The sequence below is a fragment of the Chelonia mydas genome, chromosome 1 (genome assembly GCF_015237465.2).
Source record: "Chelonia mydas isolate rCheMyd1 chromosome 1, rCheMyd1.pri.v2, whole genome shotgun sequence".
Classification (NCBI taxonomy): Eukaryota; Metazoa; Chordata; order Testudines; family Cheloniidae; genus Chelonia; species Chelonia mydas.
Window position 1 is genome coordinate 12,865,335 of NC_057849.1, and position 14,176 is coordinate 12,879,510.

At 44.6% G+C, this 14,176-nt stretch overlaps 1 protein-coding gene across 10 annotated transcripts in view; it reads left to right on the forward strand.

The window, feature by feature from the left end:
- Positions 1 to 14,176, forward strand: part of FAM168A (family with sequence similarity 168 member A) — a 365,574-nt gene that overhangs the window by 341,422 nt on the left and 9,976 nt on the right. For all 10 annotated transcript variants that reach the window (XM_043527536.1, XM_043527530.1, XM_037880624.2 and 7 more), the window contains 3 exons: positions 16 to 158; positions 9,795 to 9,969; positions 12,925 to 13,055. In XM_043527536.1, coding sequence (XP_043383471.1) covers positions 16 to 158; positions 9,795 to 9,969; positions 12,925 to 13,037 — 431 coding nt within the window. In that variant the 3' untranslated portion in view covers positions 13,038 to 13,055. The remainder of the gene's footprint in view (positions 1 to 15; positions 159 to 9,794; positions 9,970 to 12,924; positions 13,056 to 14,176) is intronic.

Below are 14,176 nucleotides of genomic sequence, written 5' to 3' on the forward strand. Positions count from 1 at the left end.
TTTTGTTTTTAACAGGGTACACCGCTGGGACTCCATACAAGGTCCCACCTACCCAGAGTAACAGTGCACCACCTCCCTATTCTCCATCTCCAAATCCGTACCAAACTGCTATGTACCCCATCAGAAGTGCCTATCCACAGCAGAATCTGTATGCCCAGGTACGTGTCTAGCAAACTACTGAAAAAAACAGCAGTAAAAGCTTGTGTATCATCCAAATAGCTGAGAACATATTACTGGTGTAGATACTATGTTTCGGACTACGTTAATTCACCTATTTCTATCTTGTATCTACACCATCTGTGCAAACTTCAAATCACATCCTATAAACTTGGACCTGGTCAGTATGTGGATAGGAGACCTGCACGAAAAGTCTTCTGTAGGTGTTGGAGGAAGTGATGCTGGTCGTGCTGCCTAGCAGAGTGGACCTACCTCTGAATGATAGCTGATGGTGTTGTCTTTTACACTTGTGTAGCTTGTCATGTCAGTGAATTGGATTGAACTGCTCTGTGGTGCTCTCTGCTCTGGATCAGTACTGAACCAAGCCGCTCTAATGCAAAGAAGCATTAAGCTGCTGGAGGATGCTGTCTTTTGGATGAGATCTTTACCACTTGTGGTCATTGGCCCTGTGGGGCTTTTTGTTAGCGTTAAAGGTATTCACTAATGCTGCAGGCATCTTGCAGGCTTTGGTCTAAATGGTCCCTAAGAACCAAACCCAACATGCTGCTGCACAAGGAGCAGCAAGAAATCAACTCTTGACAATTCACTTTCAAGGAATCTCCCCCCTTTTCCCCAGAAACCTTTGTCTCTTGTTCAGTCACCTGCCTTTCTCGGCAGTCCCTGGCACACCCTGCTTCAGTGTTAGATGTGCTCCAGGGAGCTGTGGCTTTACTCCTCTTTTTTCCTTGGGCTGTGTATTTCCTCTGTGGCTCTCCGCAATTGTCAGAGCATGGCAGCTTCCTCAATCCCTGTGCAGATTCTTCTGGGGGTGCCAGACAACACTGCTGCCTCTGTGCTCCTACAAGGGATTTCAGGGAGCAAAGATGTGGCATGGCCTCCTCTCAACAGACCAGTGTAGACTGTAAAATGTTCTAACTCTTGCTGCCATCTGCTGTGTTACTGACACGCCATAACCCTGGTAGTGCCCCATAATGAAGCATATGGTGCATCCCTTAACTCTTTGTGTAAGATTGCTGAGGTCCAACAACTGAAGACTAGGGATGGGTGTTTCTCGGTGGCTCCAGTTAAAGGTCTATCTGTCTATCAAAGGGTTTTCTTCACTGCTTATTATTGCTGTAGTTTTTGAGCACGGTTGAGCAACACTTGACCCTACTCAGAATCACAGCAGCTGGCAGCAGGACAGGGGCTGTTGGTTCTTGGTGGGCTCAAAGCTGGGCAAAGGAAAGTATTCTGTTCTGTGGAGGATTTCACTTTTTCAAAATTTGGGTTTGTTCCAATTCACAATGAAAATCCCAAATTTTGAATTTTTCCACAAAGTGACCTGGGGACCCTGGAAGCCCTCTGGTCTCTGACTCAGAGGCAGTCCACCAGGTGTGCATCCAAGGAGCCAGGAGGACCAACTGTCAAGAAACCAGGCAGATTTTGAAAACTGTCCTGCATGCTTCCTGGGGCAGCTTCGTCGAAATCATACGATCTCCTCAGAACATTTCCATTTCAACCAACTGGCTAATTCCAACAAAAAAAAAAAGTGTTGGAATTTTTCTGACCAGCTGTCATGAGACTCCTCTCTGTCAAAGGTGCCTGTCACCATTGTGTCTAAGCTCCTCTCCTCAAATTGCTTTCTGGCCTTTAAGTACAGAGGGCTAGAGAATGATGGCCTCTCTGAATGCAGTGAAGCCCTGACTACCCCACTCTGCCCCCAGAAAAGATGTAATAGTAAGTAGGGGGCAGGACCTCAGGGACGGCTAGATGCTGTGCAAACCTCATCAGCACACATGTGCTAAACTTCTTTTCAGTATGTTAGACCAAGGCTGCTCATCTGTTTGCCGAGCTGTAGAGTGCTCCAGATTTTCTCCCATCACCAAATACCAACAAGTATTACAGTAGAAATGGGGTCTTCATTACTCTGCCCTATAAAGGAGCTGGGGCCATTTGCTGGTTTCTAAAACGCTGTAACTGCAATAGAGCAGCTGGCTAGGATGGAGGAAGAATTTGTGCAGGGTGAAGATGAGAAATGGGGGAAAGTCGTATGTCTCAGTATTTGTAGTATAAGACATACAGGACTTGATCAAATACCAAGTCAATGGGTACACTCCCATCAGGCTGTACATCCAGAACATGCCAGGTTCTCCAATTCCAAGGCTGTGTGTGCTAGCCTTTGTTTCTGATCTTCCCCACCATTGCTAGCTCCAGGTCAGTTCCAAGAGGGGTGGGAATGGTGGGAGCATCAATGTATATGGGGCCAGGCTGAGGCTACCCAACTCAGAAACACACACATTGGTGACCTTTGGACCTTGTCTACCCTAGTGCCTCCACCATCGCTATCTCCCGGAGAGCTGCCTTGGGGGCACGTTTTTCAGAACAAAGCCTATGTAGACAAGACACAAACACTCCCCCCGCCCCCCCAGTCTTTTTTATGGAACTCAAATAAACTCCTCCATGTTCATTCAGTACTACTGCATCCACATATACATCCAGACTGGGATTTTCCAACGTGACTAGTGATTTTATGGGCCTGACTTGGGACACCTTAAAAGGCCTGATAGTCAGAAAGTGCTTATCACCCACCCTCGGAAAATCAAGTTGGGCACCCAAAGTTACTAGCCACTTTGGGAAATCTGGTGCCTGACAACCTCCCCTAGTGTTTGTATGTGACTTAGTGACACTGGGGCGTCTTCTCTTCTCATTTTTTACATCCTAACATTTCATTTCTTCATGCTGAGTTTTACATAAGCCATTTTAGACATATCTCCCTGTCCCCCTGTCATTCTCCTTGGCCTTGTGACCCCCTGCTCCCAGCTGTGTGTCATCCTCACATGAATGCCACTATCCTACATCCACTCTTCCTGCTTACTGATATGCAAAGAACAACATTTCTCCCAACACTCAGCCTGTAGCACGACACCAATGACATCCCTATCTGCCAAATTGCTTCTGTACGCAGACTTACCCTCTGTAAGCTGTATTCAATCCAGTGGCTCAGTACTAACGTACTGACCTTAAAGTGTAATCATCTCTGTATGGCATGCATTAAATCCATGGATTGTACTCAGTCCCTTTTACAGTGAAGAAGGATGTTTTTGTTAAGGTGTTCTGCAAGGGGAGTGGGGAAATGGGTGTCTCCTCTTTTGTGTTTTTGATATATGAAGCTCACCTCAAAGGTTGCGGGATTTTTTGTGTTGTTTTTTTAAATCTACTTGTTTTTTGCATTAGAAACTCAGATCTTACCTACCCTGGAAGGCTGTACGGAGATGAGCAAACTAGTGGGATTATGATATCATACAAGGCTGAAAGCCAAGCAGTTGAGAAAGGAAAGGATTTTTTAGCCAGACTATTTTAAACTTTGTTTTTTAATACCCGTTTAAAACTCCAATGCAAATAAGGCCTTTGGAATGGAAGAAAGGATGGTCTTTAAGGATTCAACATCCCACCCCTTCTGGGGAACTCACAACACATATGGAGATCTCCAACAAGTCTCCAGGCAAAATCAGCAAACACCAGACTTGACGGTCTCAATTTTTCCTATGACCTAAAAAATGATGAAACTTTCATCCCTTTTTATATCATAAAGAAGGGGAAGAAAAGGTACTCAGCGTTTTTTTCCCCTGAGCAGGTCACTGTTAAACATATCTATGAAAATTCCAAATTCCTCTCCCTCTGCCGATGTCAGGCGGACTCTACACAGAGTTAGAATGTGAGATCTGATTAAATTACAGGTTTCTCATTCCCAGCGGAGCTGGTGGTAAAGCCATTAATGGAGTCTTCACTGATTGATTGAGTTTTACCACAGACTGAAGATCCCCTGTGGGTTTGGTGCGTGTAGCTCGACCGTTGATAATGATATAGATCCTGGCAGGTAACTCCATGGACTTTCTTTTTGGTGCCACTTGTGTATTTTGGAGGCCAGTTGTGGCTTTGGGGCACATAACTGCCCTGCACTAAGGGTGGACAAGGATCCAGATTGTGACTTGGAGAGTTATAATCTGCTTCTCAGTTTCCTGCCTGCTCCAAGTGCCGGGGGAAGTAATGTATCCCAGCACTGTTCCTCCACCCCTTATTCCTTGGGGTGTTGATGCAGCTGTGCTGGCTGGTGCCTTGGGAGATGGCACCAAGGCTCATTCCATTCCCTGCTTCTTCTCCCACCTTCATGGGAGGGGACATAGCTCCCCTGCTATGCTGCTGTCAGCAGTATAGGATGGCTGGCACAAGGGAGCAAGAGGGAAGTGCCTTATATGCCTCAGGATGGCCAGAAACTGGGTCATTGGGTAGTGTGTGTGTGTGTTTTGAACTGGGTTCACTTTATGGACGATTAATTAATTTCTTTTAAAGATCTTTGCTGGAGACCAGGTAAATTACGCCCACTGCCCCCAATCTTCCATTCCAGCCCCATCAACTCTTCACTTCCTCCCACCTTTCCCAACTCCGGTACCATAGTGATGTGGGGGGGCAGGGGGGTAAGAATCTAGATACAGCTGAACACAATTCTGCCATGTTTCTTAGGAAATACTTTATTTCTCTGAGCATGTACAGGCTATTCTTAGCTTCCAAGAGTGGCTGGGCTCTGTCCCTTGCTATGACAAAATTCTGCCACTGGGCAGTGAGGTGTTCATTTTGAGGGAATACATGGGCCTTGGGGGTCTCTGCAACCCAGTCACTGTACACCACTGAATAGTTAAACATGGTTCAAGGTTTTGAGAACCAAGACCTGGGCCTGCGTAGCCCCATGGCAACAACCACCTTTCAAAGTCTGTTCAACCTTTTATTAAAGATACAGAGGGAAAACAGTGAAAACATTTGAAATATAAAGCATTAAATAAGGCTTTCATTCTAACATCCTTTGTTCTCTTTAGTTGTAGACAGTTTTTACAGGGAAAGCCCCCATTTGACAGATTTTTAGATGGTATTAAACGTGGTAAATACTGTCCATTTTGGGGAAAAGAGAAAAAGTTTGTTGAGCTGATTTACAGCTGTTGTTGTTGAAGTCAAGTCCTGTTTCCCTGAAGAACAAAACAAGACAAATGCGCACACGAAAGAGTAGAGAAAAGAACAGCAAAGACAGAAAATTTAACTTCTGTCTCTAGCATTGACTCTCACTTGCAGCCTCACCGCTGGAGAAGCACAGACCCAGCATAGGGTCTTATCAGCCACTCCAAGACCTGTCAGCGAGGCTTGGAGACTTGTACCAGCATCGGGCAGTTTAGGGCATTGCTTTTAGCTGCCTCACTGGTCACAGACTCACTGTAGTATTGCAAAAGATATAGTTGTCTTGGTCGGCTCAGCCAGATGTTTATTAAACAGAAGGGGAAAAGAGAGACTAGACAGGGAAGAGAAGAAATAAGGCAGGGAGGAAAAGGACAAAGGAGGGAGGAGATGAGAGCAGGAACCCAAATCTCTCACATTCCAGGTGCTATTCAGGTTTTTGCTGAGAATAGTGGTGGTGACAATGTCATTGGTTCCCTCTCTCTGGCCCAGTCTGGTCAGGATGCCTGTCCGGATCAGGATGATGAAGGCCCAACAGTGTTCTGGTGGATCCCGGATCCCAGAAGATGGTGCCGGTGGCAGCCAGGGTGGCACAGCTGGCTGTTGGCAGTTCCGCAGTGTCCTCCACATTTTTATCTCCCCGCAAAGTTTCCTTTTTTGTTTACCAGTCACAATCTTAACACAGTCAGTTGGCAGTATCAGTAACCCTTTTTGTTTGGACCAATTCAGTGTTTCTGTCTTCTTTTATTGTCTATCTTCCTATCTTCCTTTTGTACCTTTTTCTGTCAACATTCTTTATTATGGGTGATTCTGATATTTTATGAACCTTCAGCAACTTTCCAACAGTTACGCTCACAATCAGGGCAGGCCTGATAGACCCCCAGTTATTACAACAGGCATTTATTAGGGTAGTGTTCCCAGTATCTTCCCCGCTGCTGAAACCAAAGGTAAAGCTGGATAGTTTCTGGATCTTTCCTAAATCCTTTCCTCTCTTATTATATCAGCTTCTCCACTAGTCCAGAGTTCACCTATTTTCCTGCATGTTTTAAACATCAGCGAAAAGTCTCCTCATTGTCTGGTTCAATAGGAAGAACAGTGGATCTTGCACACTGTGTGTTTTTCAGTATTTTAGCTGCTTTGGCTTCTCTGAGGAAGACTGCGCAGCTGAACTTCAGTCTTTATTTAAATTGCGATACATGTGATTATATTCTCATATGTGTATTACATAAATCCGGTGTGATGTCTGAATGGTTGTCAGTGTGCAGTGGTTTCCCTGTATGTCTGTTGTGCAGCCCCTTCAGAATTGGGGGTAGAATTCTACTTGATCCTTGACATTCTCTCTGTCTTCAAAGGCTGATTTCTCAATCGCCTGCTTCGGTGTGATCCTGATTTATCTTAGCACTTCTTCCTCTTCCCTTGAGAAATATATTTCTGCTTCTGGGATTTGTCCAATCAGCCTTTGTGGATACTGAAGGAAAGAGCTAATTTAATAGCCCTGGTTTATCCCCTTTTTCTATCAACACCATACCTTGTTAGAGGTTCTCCAACGGCTATCACTGACTTCTCATGAAATCTCTCTCTATTATTTACATACCCTAATCTTCCCAACCCTCTTTGTTTTACATTTTTAATAGCACTGTCCTTACATGTCTCCATCTACAGTTTCTCTTCTTTAAACCACTTACATTTAATGCAGCTTATTTTCTGGACACATACCATTTTCCATCCGTTTCTTTTTCCATTCTTTGTGTTATTCCATCCAGCACTACCGCTTTGGTCCAGAATCTGCTCTGTTGAATTTCAGCAGCCTTCATTTCCCCTTTTTCAGTCTCGCTTTAGGCCTGCTCACAACCCTGACTAGATTATGTTCCCTTTTGTGTAGCTGCTACCTCATCTCTCTTTGCATCTAGTTATGTCCTTAACGTTCCTCAAAACTAAGTCAAGCGTTCCTCCTTTTCTTTTACTTGTCACTCATTTTGTAAGGTAGCAGCTACACAAAATATCTACTGGCCACACTTACTGCTCAACGTATGTGCACATAAGCAGTATGTTCTTCTCGGCAATATGCATGGGCAACTCTTAACATTTCATCTTTTGGCTCTTGCAGGACTTGAATAGTTTCACAGCAGCCTCCCTAAATAGAGACAGCTAAGCTGGCTCCTACTCATTGTTTTGAAGCTGCTTTATAGCCCTCCACAGATGACATGCTGGTAAAAACAACTGTTTCCTGTCTAATACTTTCACCATTGTGGCCACTGGTAGAGCTAGACCAACAGTGGGGAAAGTGTTAATGCAGACAAAACCTTTATAACAGCCAGCACTACATGGACCACCTGCAAGGGCTCAGTATGGGCCACAATTTGATAACGTGTGGGAGATGGCATTCGTCTTTGCTTCCTGTCCCATTTTATTGTGTACTGCTGTAATGTCTCGCTGTTTTGAGTTAAAGAGCTGCCATATTCTGCCCCAGAGGTAGCTGCACTGCAGTTGGGCTGAAGTAATCCCGGGGCCCAGATTCACACCTATGGCAAGTGACACTTACAGGGAAGCCGCTGAGAGTGCTGGGTGTGAGGGGCTTGTAGGATCAGACACCCTGTAAAGTACCTTGAAAGCCTTCAGGTTTAAGGGTACTATATCAGTGTGTAAACTGAAAACCTCTTCTCAGTGCAGATGTTGTTTGGGGATTAGAAGGGCTGAAGTCATAGGAAAACAACTTGCTGGTCAAAAGTGTTCTGGGGAAAATTTTTAAAAGACTGGAGGCTTAAAACTAAGAAGTTGTACATGGATGAAATGGAAACTGTTGCCAGTGCTTCATGCACAAAAGTGTTTCAGTGAGAATTTGCCAAAAAGTTAATTTCACAATAAGAGAACTGCTTCATTAAGAGAGGATGCCTTTATCCTGGTCAGCCAGTGTATTCGATATTGTGTTGTCCTGTGCATAAGATTATGACCCCACTGGGGTGGGTTACGTATCTTCTCCTAGCTACAGCATCAAGCATGATGATGATGATGATATGCTCTCTTCTGTGACTCACAAGCATGAGTACCAACCTCAGGGCAGATGGTTAAAAACCAGGGCACAAACCCCAAATTGGTTGTGAGTTCTCTACTTAGATTTCACCACCCAATTACCAAGTGTAAACTCTTCAGGCGCTATAGCAGCTTTAATGTGGGTCACAGATGGTCCTGTTGGATACTCCCATCTGTCTCACCACCCAGATAAGCTTGTCTTTGTGATAGATGGCCCTTACACCAAGAATCACAGGAATATTCAGCTTATTCCCAGTCCCAAAGGACCAGTCACTTACTCCAGGTCAAGTGCACCTTAGATCTCACACCAAAGGCAATCCTTGTAGCCAATCTATAATAAACTATATAAAGATTTATTAAATAGGAAAAGGAAACAAGAGTTATTTACAGGGTTAAAGCAGATAAACATATATATACAATTTAGTTACAACCTTAAATTTCAAAAAGTAATAGATGATTCCAGACTACGCAGTTGGGGATCTCTTGCTTATGCCTAGATACCTTGTCCTGCAGAGTCCAAGCAGCATAGAAATCCAGTTCCTTCTTTTTAGAGATTTTTATCCCCTTCCTCACTTACGCTCTTAGCTGCAAACCAGGGGCATAGCCGTGGGTGGGCCACGTAGCATCCAGGCCCACCCAAATCTAAACAAGGGTACAGTGCTGCCAAAGTGGCCCGGAGCATCACTTTAGCACCTGCAATCTGTGACGGAGCTATGCACTCACCCTTCAGAAAGCTAGACTCTGGCAGTTCTGCCCTGCCATTTTCGGAGCTGCCCCATGCACGTGCCCAACTCAGCAGGTGAAGCCCTGCGTGTGGGGGCACTGGGGCTAGGAAGAGGGCATGGCATCAGGGCAGAAGCTAGGCCAGCACAGTCTTTCATTGCCCGTCCACCCGAAAGTCGGACCCCACCCAAATTTCCACTCCTAGCTACGCCACGGCTGCAAACTCAGCTGACGGAAGGAATCCACTTGCATGACTCATCTTCACAAGGAGGGGGCAAAACAAAAAATGTCTTTTGTCCTTTTTAATGTTCCACAATAGTGCATCTGGTGTCTATGGACCTTCCCTGTTGGGCAGAGCATAACACCGTCTGTTGGAGACCAGCACAAATTAATGTCTCTTTCCTTTCTGGTGATTTACACAGTCACAGGTGCTTGCAATACAAACGGTCAAATATTACCTTACCATAGGGGATAGAGATGTTACAAGTGAGATTAATGTATGCAGCAATCCAATAAAGTCTAAACAGTAAACACATTCTTATCATCTTAATCCCCATTTTAACAGTATTAACGCATGGAGGAGCCAAGCTGATTCCAGCTATATATTTGTCAGTCTTCAGTTGAGACATGGAGACCTTAGTATGAGCTGTCGCCTGGTCTGCCAGCGTCACAGGTCACAATAAATAATCATGATTTAAGCCTAAATGGTTGTACTGGTGTAATTCAGTGCTGACAATACAGCATGTGTTATCAGACTGATATCTAGGGCATGCAGAGTCCGCGATCATCTTGAAATAAAGTAACGAATTCAGAGATTGTCTGTCCATCCGGACGTGTGCTTTCAGTCAAACAGAAAACATTTTCCTGTTTATTCTTTCCAACAGGGAGCTTATTATACACAGCCTGTGTATGCGGCACAGCCTCACGTCATCCATCACACCACCGTGGTTCAGCCAAACAGCATTCCATCGGCTATCTATCCAGCCCCTGTTGCTGCACCTAGGACTAATGGTGTGGCCATGGGAATGGTTGCTGGGACCACCATGGCAATGTCAGCAGGTGAGAATTAACTCTTGAATATGGCCAGTAAGGGGATCCCTCAGAATATCTGCACAAGTAATGCAGCTCTGTTGCTGTGTGATTGGGGGGGGGGGGGGGGGCGGGGTTTGTAGCTGATTGTGCCATGAGAAATAAAAAAGATGCCAGCGCACACATATTTGTCCATTTTAAATTCAGTGCCTGTCTCTGCGGTCTTTCCTCCTACGGTGCACAATAAGAATTTGCCAGAATAAACTCTGCAGAATCAGTCTTTAAATGTTGATGTAATATAGCACATTGCAACAAAGTAATTTCAAAACCAGTTTATACATGATTGCTTCTGAAATGTGGCCAACAACCCTCAAAGTTATTTCAGGGATTAAATTAAGGAAGCACCCAGTGCAAACTACGTTTTGTTGTCCCTGATTTCCATAGCTAATTGTGCAAAAGTGCTTGCCACAGACATAATGAGTTTTTCCTGCACTAAAAGGGAAGCTAAATGTAGCTTTATTTGCCAACCTCAATTCCTTTTTAAACAAAGGTTCAATCCATTTGCTCCCAGTAGCGGTTTAACATTCACATTTTCAAAGATAACAAAGTAGACCCTCCAATTGGCTCACCCTATAGGGACACATTCTTAAGACTTTAGGTGTATTATTCATACGCTGTTCCATCTGTTCCAGGAGCAATGTAATAAGCAGCTTCATTCCTTATTCACAACACTATGATCATACCCTCAAGTTCCTTTTATAAGGTACTTATAATGTTGTTGAAGATGTTAGTATTAAATATTTTGACAACAGAAACATTAATGTTGGCATATGTATAATTCCCAAATTATATGTAATTTTTGCTCAATATTTAAATCCTGATAAAAGCAGATTAATTAATATCACCTAAAACAAAGGACAAAGAATCTTTTTATTCGCACTACAGTTTATATTTCTGTCCTTTGCTGATATTCAAAAAAAAATTGTCAGTATTGCTCCTTGAATTGTGCAGCAAGGTTTTTAAAGACTGTCACAGCTATAAATTCACAGTAATATACTGCACATCTTCTTTGCTTGCTCCAGTAATCTGCGAATCAAAAATAGTTGTTGTTATGGGAATCTCTGTCATGAATGGCAATGCCACGGTCTGTGTACAGCAAGTACCATTCAAATGGACAGTTCTCTTTCCTGTGGTACGTGTAGTATTCCCTAAATTTACATGAGGAAGGAAATGCAATTGCTCCATGTGGCCAGTGGCCAGTTTTTAATGACTGTACAATTAAAAAGTTCTATGGGTATAATTGTTTTAAATAGTCATTCTGAACATCAAGATGACACTTAGAATAAAACAGTCTTGAACTGTATTCTGCACCTCACATCACACATAGGCCAAAGGCTGTGTGAAAGTGCTATTTTGAAAGCCTTCAGAACTATTGATGTGTTAGCAACAATGGACTAGTGGACTTCATAGAAATTATAGGTGGAAGAGACCTAATAGGACATCCAGTCCATCCTTGTCGCCTGCTGACATAGCTTGGTTCCCTGCATAATATTCGCCAATGCTCTAAGTAACTCAAACAATTGACATTCCCCCCTTTCTGTGGCAGGTAATGCCCAGTCTGATAAACCTGATCATGAGTTAATTTGCCCTGATAGACTAAACTTCATCCCATCACTTTCAGTTAAAACGTCCCTTGTAATTTACCCTCCGTGGTGTTTATGTACTTCACATTTTTGTTGGGTCTGCTGTTGTAACTTCTTCCATCATCTTTGCCAGGCTGCAAAAGGTTTCAATGGGCCACTTTTTATATGCCTCTGGAAAACCTGGAGAAAGGAAGCTAGTAGAAGAATTGAGTGTATGCAGATATGTTAAGCCTAAATGAATTCAGAGTTTTGAAGAGGTTCATTAAAAAGCTTTATTCTGTTCACTGTTTTATCTAACGTTGCCTACTTGAGCAAAATGCCTGGGATTGAGTCCTCACTAGCCCAGTAATGTCTGGAAGAGTTAAAGAAGAATAAAGGCAGCTTGCAGTATGTTTCCCCCTCAGATATAGTATTTGTGGCACAGTGCTCTGTGGACAGTGTGATATATGAGCTGAAGGTGCATATCTGTTCAGTTTCAGGCATCCTTATCACAAAACTCATCCAGCAGAATGCTGTAAAGTCTTGAGGGTGTTAATCTGTAATACAAGTCCAATGGCAACTCTCCCTCCCTCTCATGGGTCCTGATGCTCAGAAATGAGGGTTCTCAGCACTCCCTCATTTCCCTCCCTTCATTTCCTCCCCTGGGCAGCTGTGTCAGCTGTCAGTTGGATCAAGATCTAGGAACAGGCCAGTTTGAAGCTGTGCTTTTGCTCCCAAGTTACGTGGTGGTCACAGAACTGATAAATGAAATCCTCCATCACTGAGCTGAAGACACCTCTATTCAATTCTGGCAGTTTGCACATGAAAGACGCTATATTAACAAGAAAGCGTCTCGAAGCGTTGGCCCAGCCACACGACTTCCGTAATGGTAGCAGAGATTGTGGGCAAGTGTGAACTGGAGCTGGAGGTGTAATTTCCATCTTGGATCAATGTACGTGCACTGGCTTTGACTGACCTAGAGTGCTGAAAATAGCAGGGTAGCCCCAGGGGCCTGGGTGGTGACTTGGGCTAGCTGCCCAGGTACAACCTGTCCAAGCCCACAGATAAGTCCTCACGCAGCTCACCGTGCTGCTGCCTTTGCTGCTACGGTTACACCTCTCTTTTTTTAGTGCACGAGCAAAGCTAGCACATATGTCTGCCGGAGCTGGAAATTACACCTCCAGCTCCCATGTAAACACACCCTGTGTGTAGGCAAACAAGGAGCCATTCTGTGCTCAGCTACAGCCGCACTGAGCCTCTGCAGCCTGCCTCAGTCAGAGCAGGGAGGCTGGCCCCAGTCAGCAGAGCCACCCTTACTCTACTCTAAATGCTGTCTGCCCTCTCTCTCTCCTCCCTGTTTCAGGAACCCTGTTGACCACTCCACAACACACTGCAATTGGAGCACATCCAGTTTCTGTGCCAACGTACAGGGCTCAAGGAGCCCCTACCTACAGCTATGTACCTCCACATTGGTAAACGTGATGGCCAATCCATGTAAGTGCTGACACATGTCTAATGTGCATGAGGTTTTTAAAATCTTCATTGTAGGCCTTAAAGGTGAGCTGCAAATATCAAGCCACTGTAGCAGAACACGCTGCATGTCCCAATAGTAGCAGTCAGCATAGCATTTACTTTCCCTTTTCTAACAGCCGTGTTAGTCTGTATTCGCAAAAAGAAAAGGAGGACTTGTGGCACCTTAGAGACTAACCAATTTATTTGAGCATGAGCTTTCGTGAGCTACAGCTCACTTCATCGGATGCAAGATGTGCACTCTAAGGTGCCACAAGTACTCCTTTTCTTTCCCTTTTCTGCAGAACTGCAGATTTTCTCCTTTCTTTATGCCTTTGTAAATACAGAAAAACCTACTAACAGTAGCCTCCAAAAAGCCGAATAGCACAGGGTAATGAAAATGGAGGTGCTCCCGCTGGTGTTCATGCAATACCAAACCCACCTTTGTCAGGCCTGCACTCTAATGTAAAGTTTTACTGGTGACCTCAGCAATGTTAAGACACAATGACTTCCCAAACGCGTGCAACATGCTGCAGTCAGATGTGCCGATCTCTTGATAGAACTGATACAAAAGCATGTCAGGTCCCTGGTAAGGTTTTGCTTTAGAGTGCAAGTTCGAGGAACTCCGGGCACGTCTTCCTTTCGGATGTCTGTTGGAGATGGCAGCAAAAACCTTACGGAGCCCTGGGGTGTGTTAGCGACAGTGTTGTTGGCAATATGAAGGTGGAAAGGAATGTACGAGTCTTTCCCTTTCACTTCTGGCCTCCATGCTTTGAAGGTTTTGGGTGGATGGCTATGTCCTGCCACAGGCTTCACTGCCACAAAATTTTGGTTTGCTGCTATTTACTGGGACAGCGTCTCTTGCTATCTGCTGTTGTTCATTCATATATCGTGATGGCCCTCACAGGGCCCCCATCAGGACTGGGTTCCTAATAGTCTTCGGGTCCTGGGAAACCCAGCTGGCTATTTAAGCCATCCCCTTTGCGCTGCCAGACAGCCCTGGGGGAGAGGGGAGAATACCTGGCCCAGCCTGCTCAATTAGCATGCAGCACCTCTCACAGCAGCGGATGAAGCTCTGAGATTTCCCTGCGTGCCACACAGGTGAG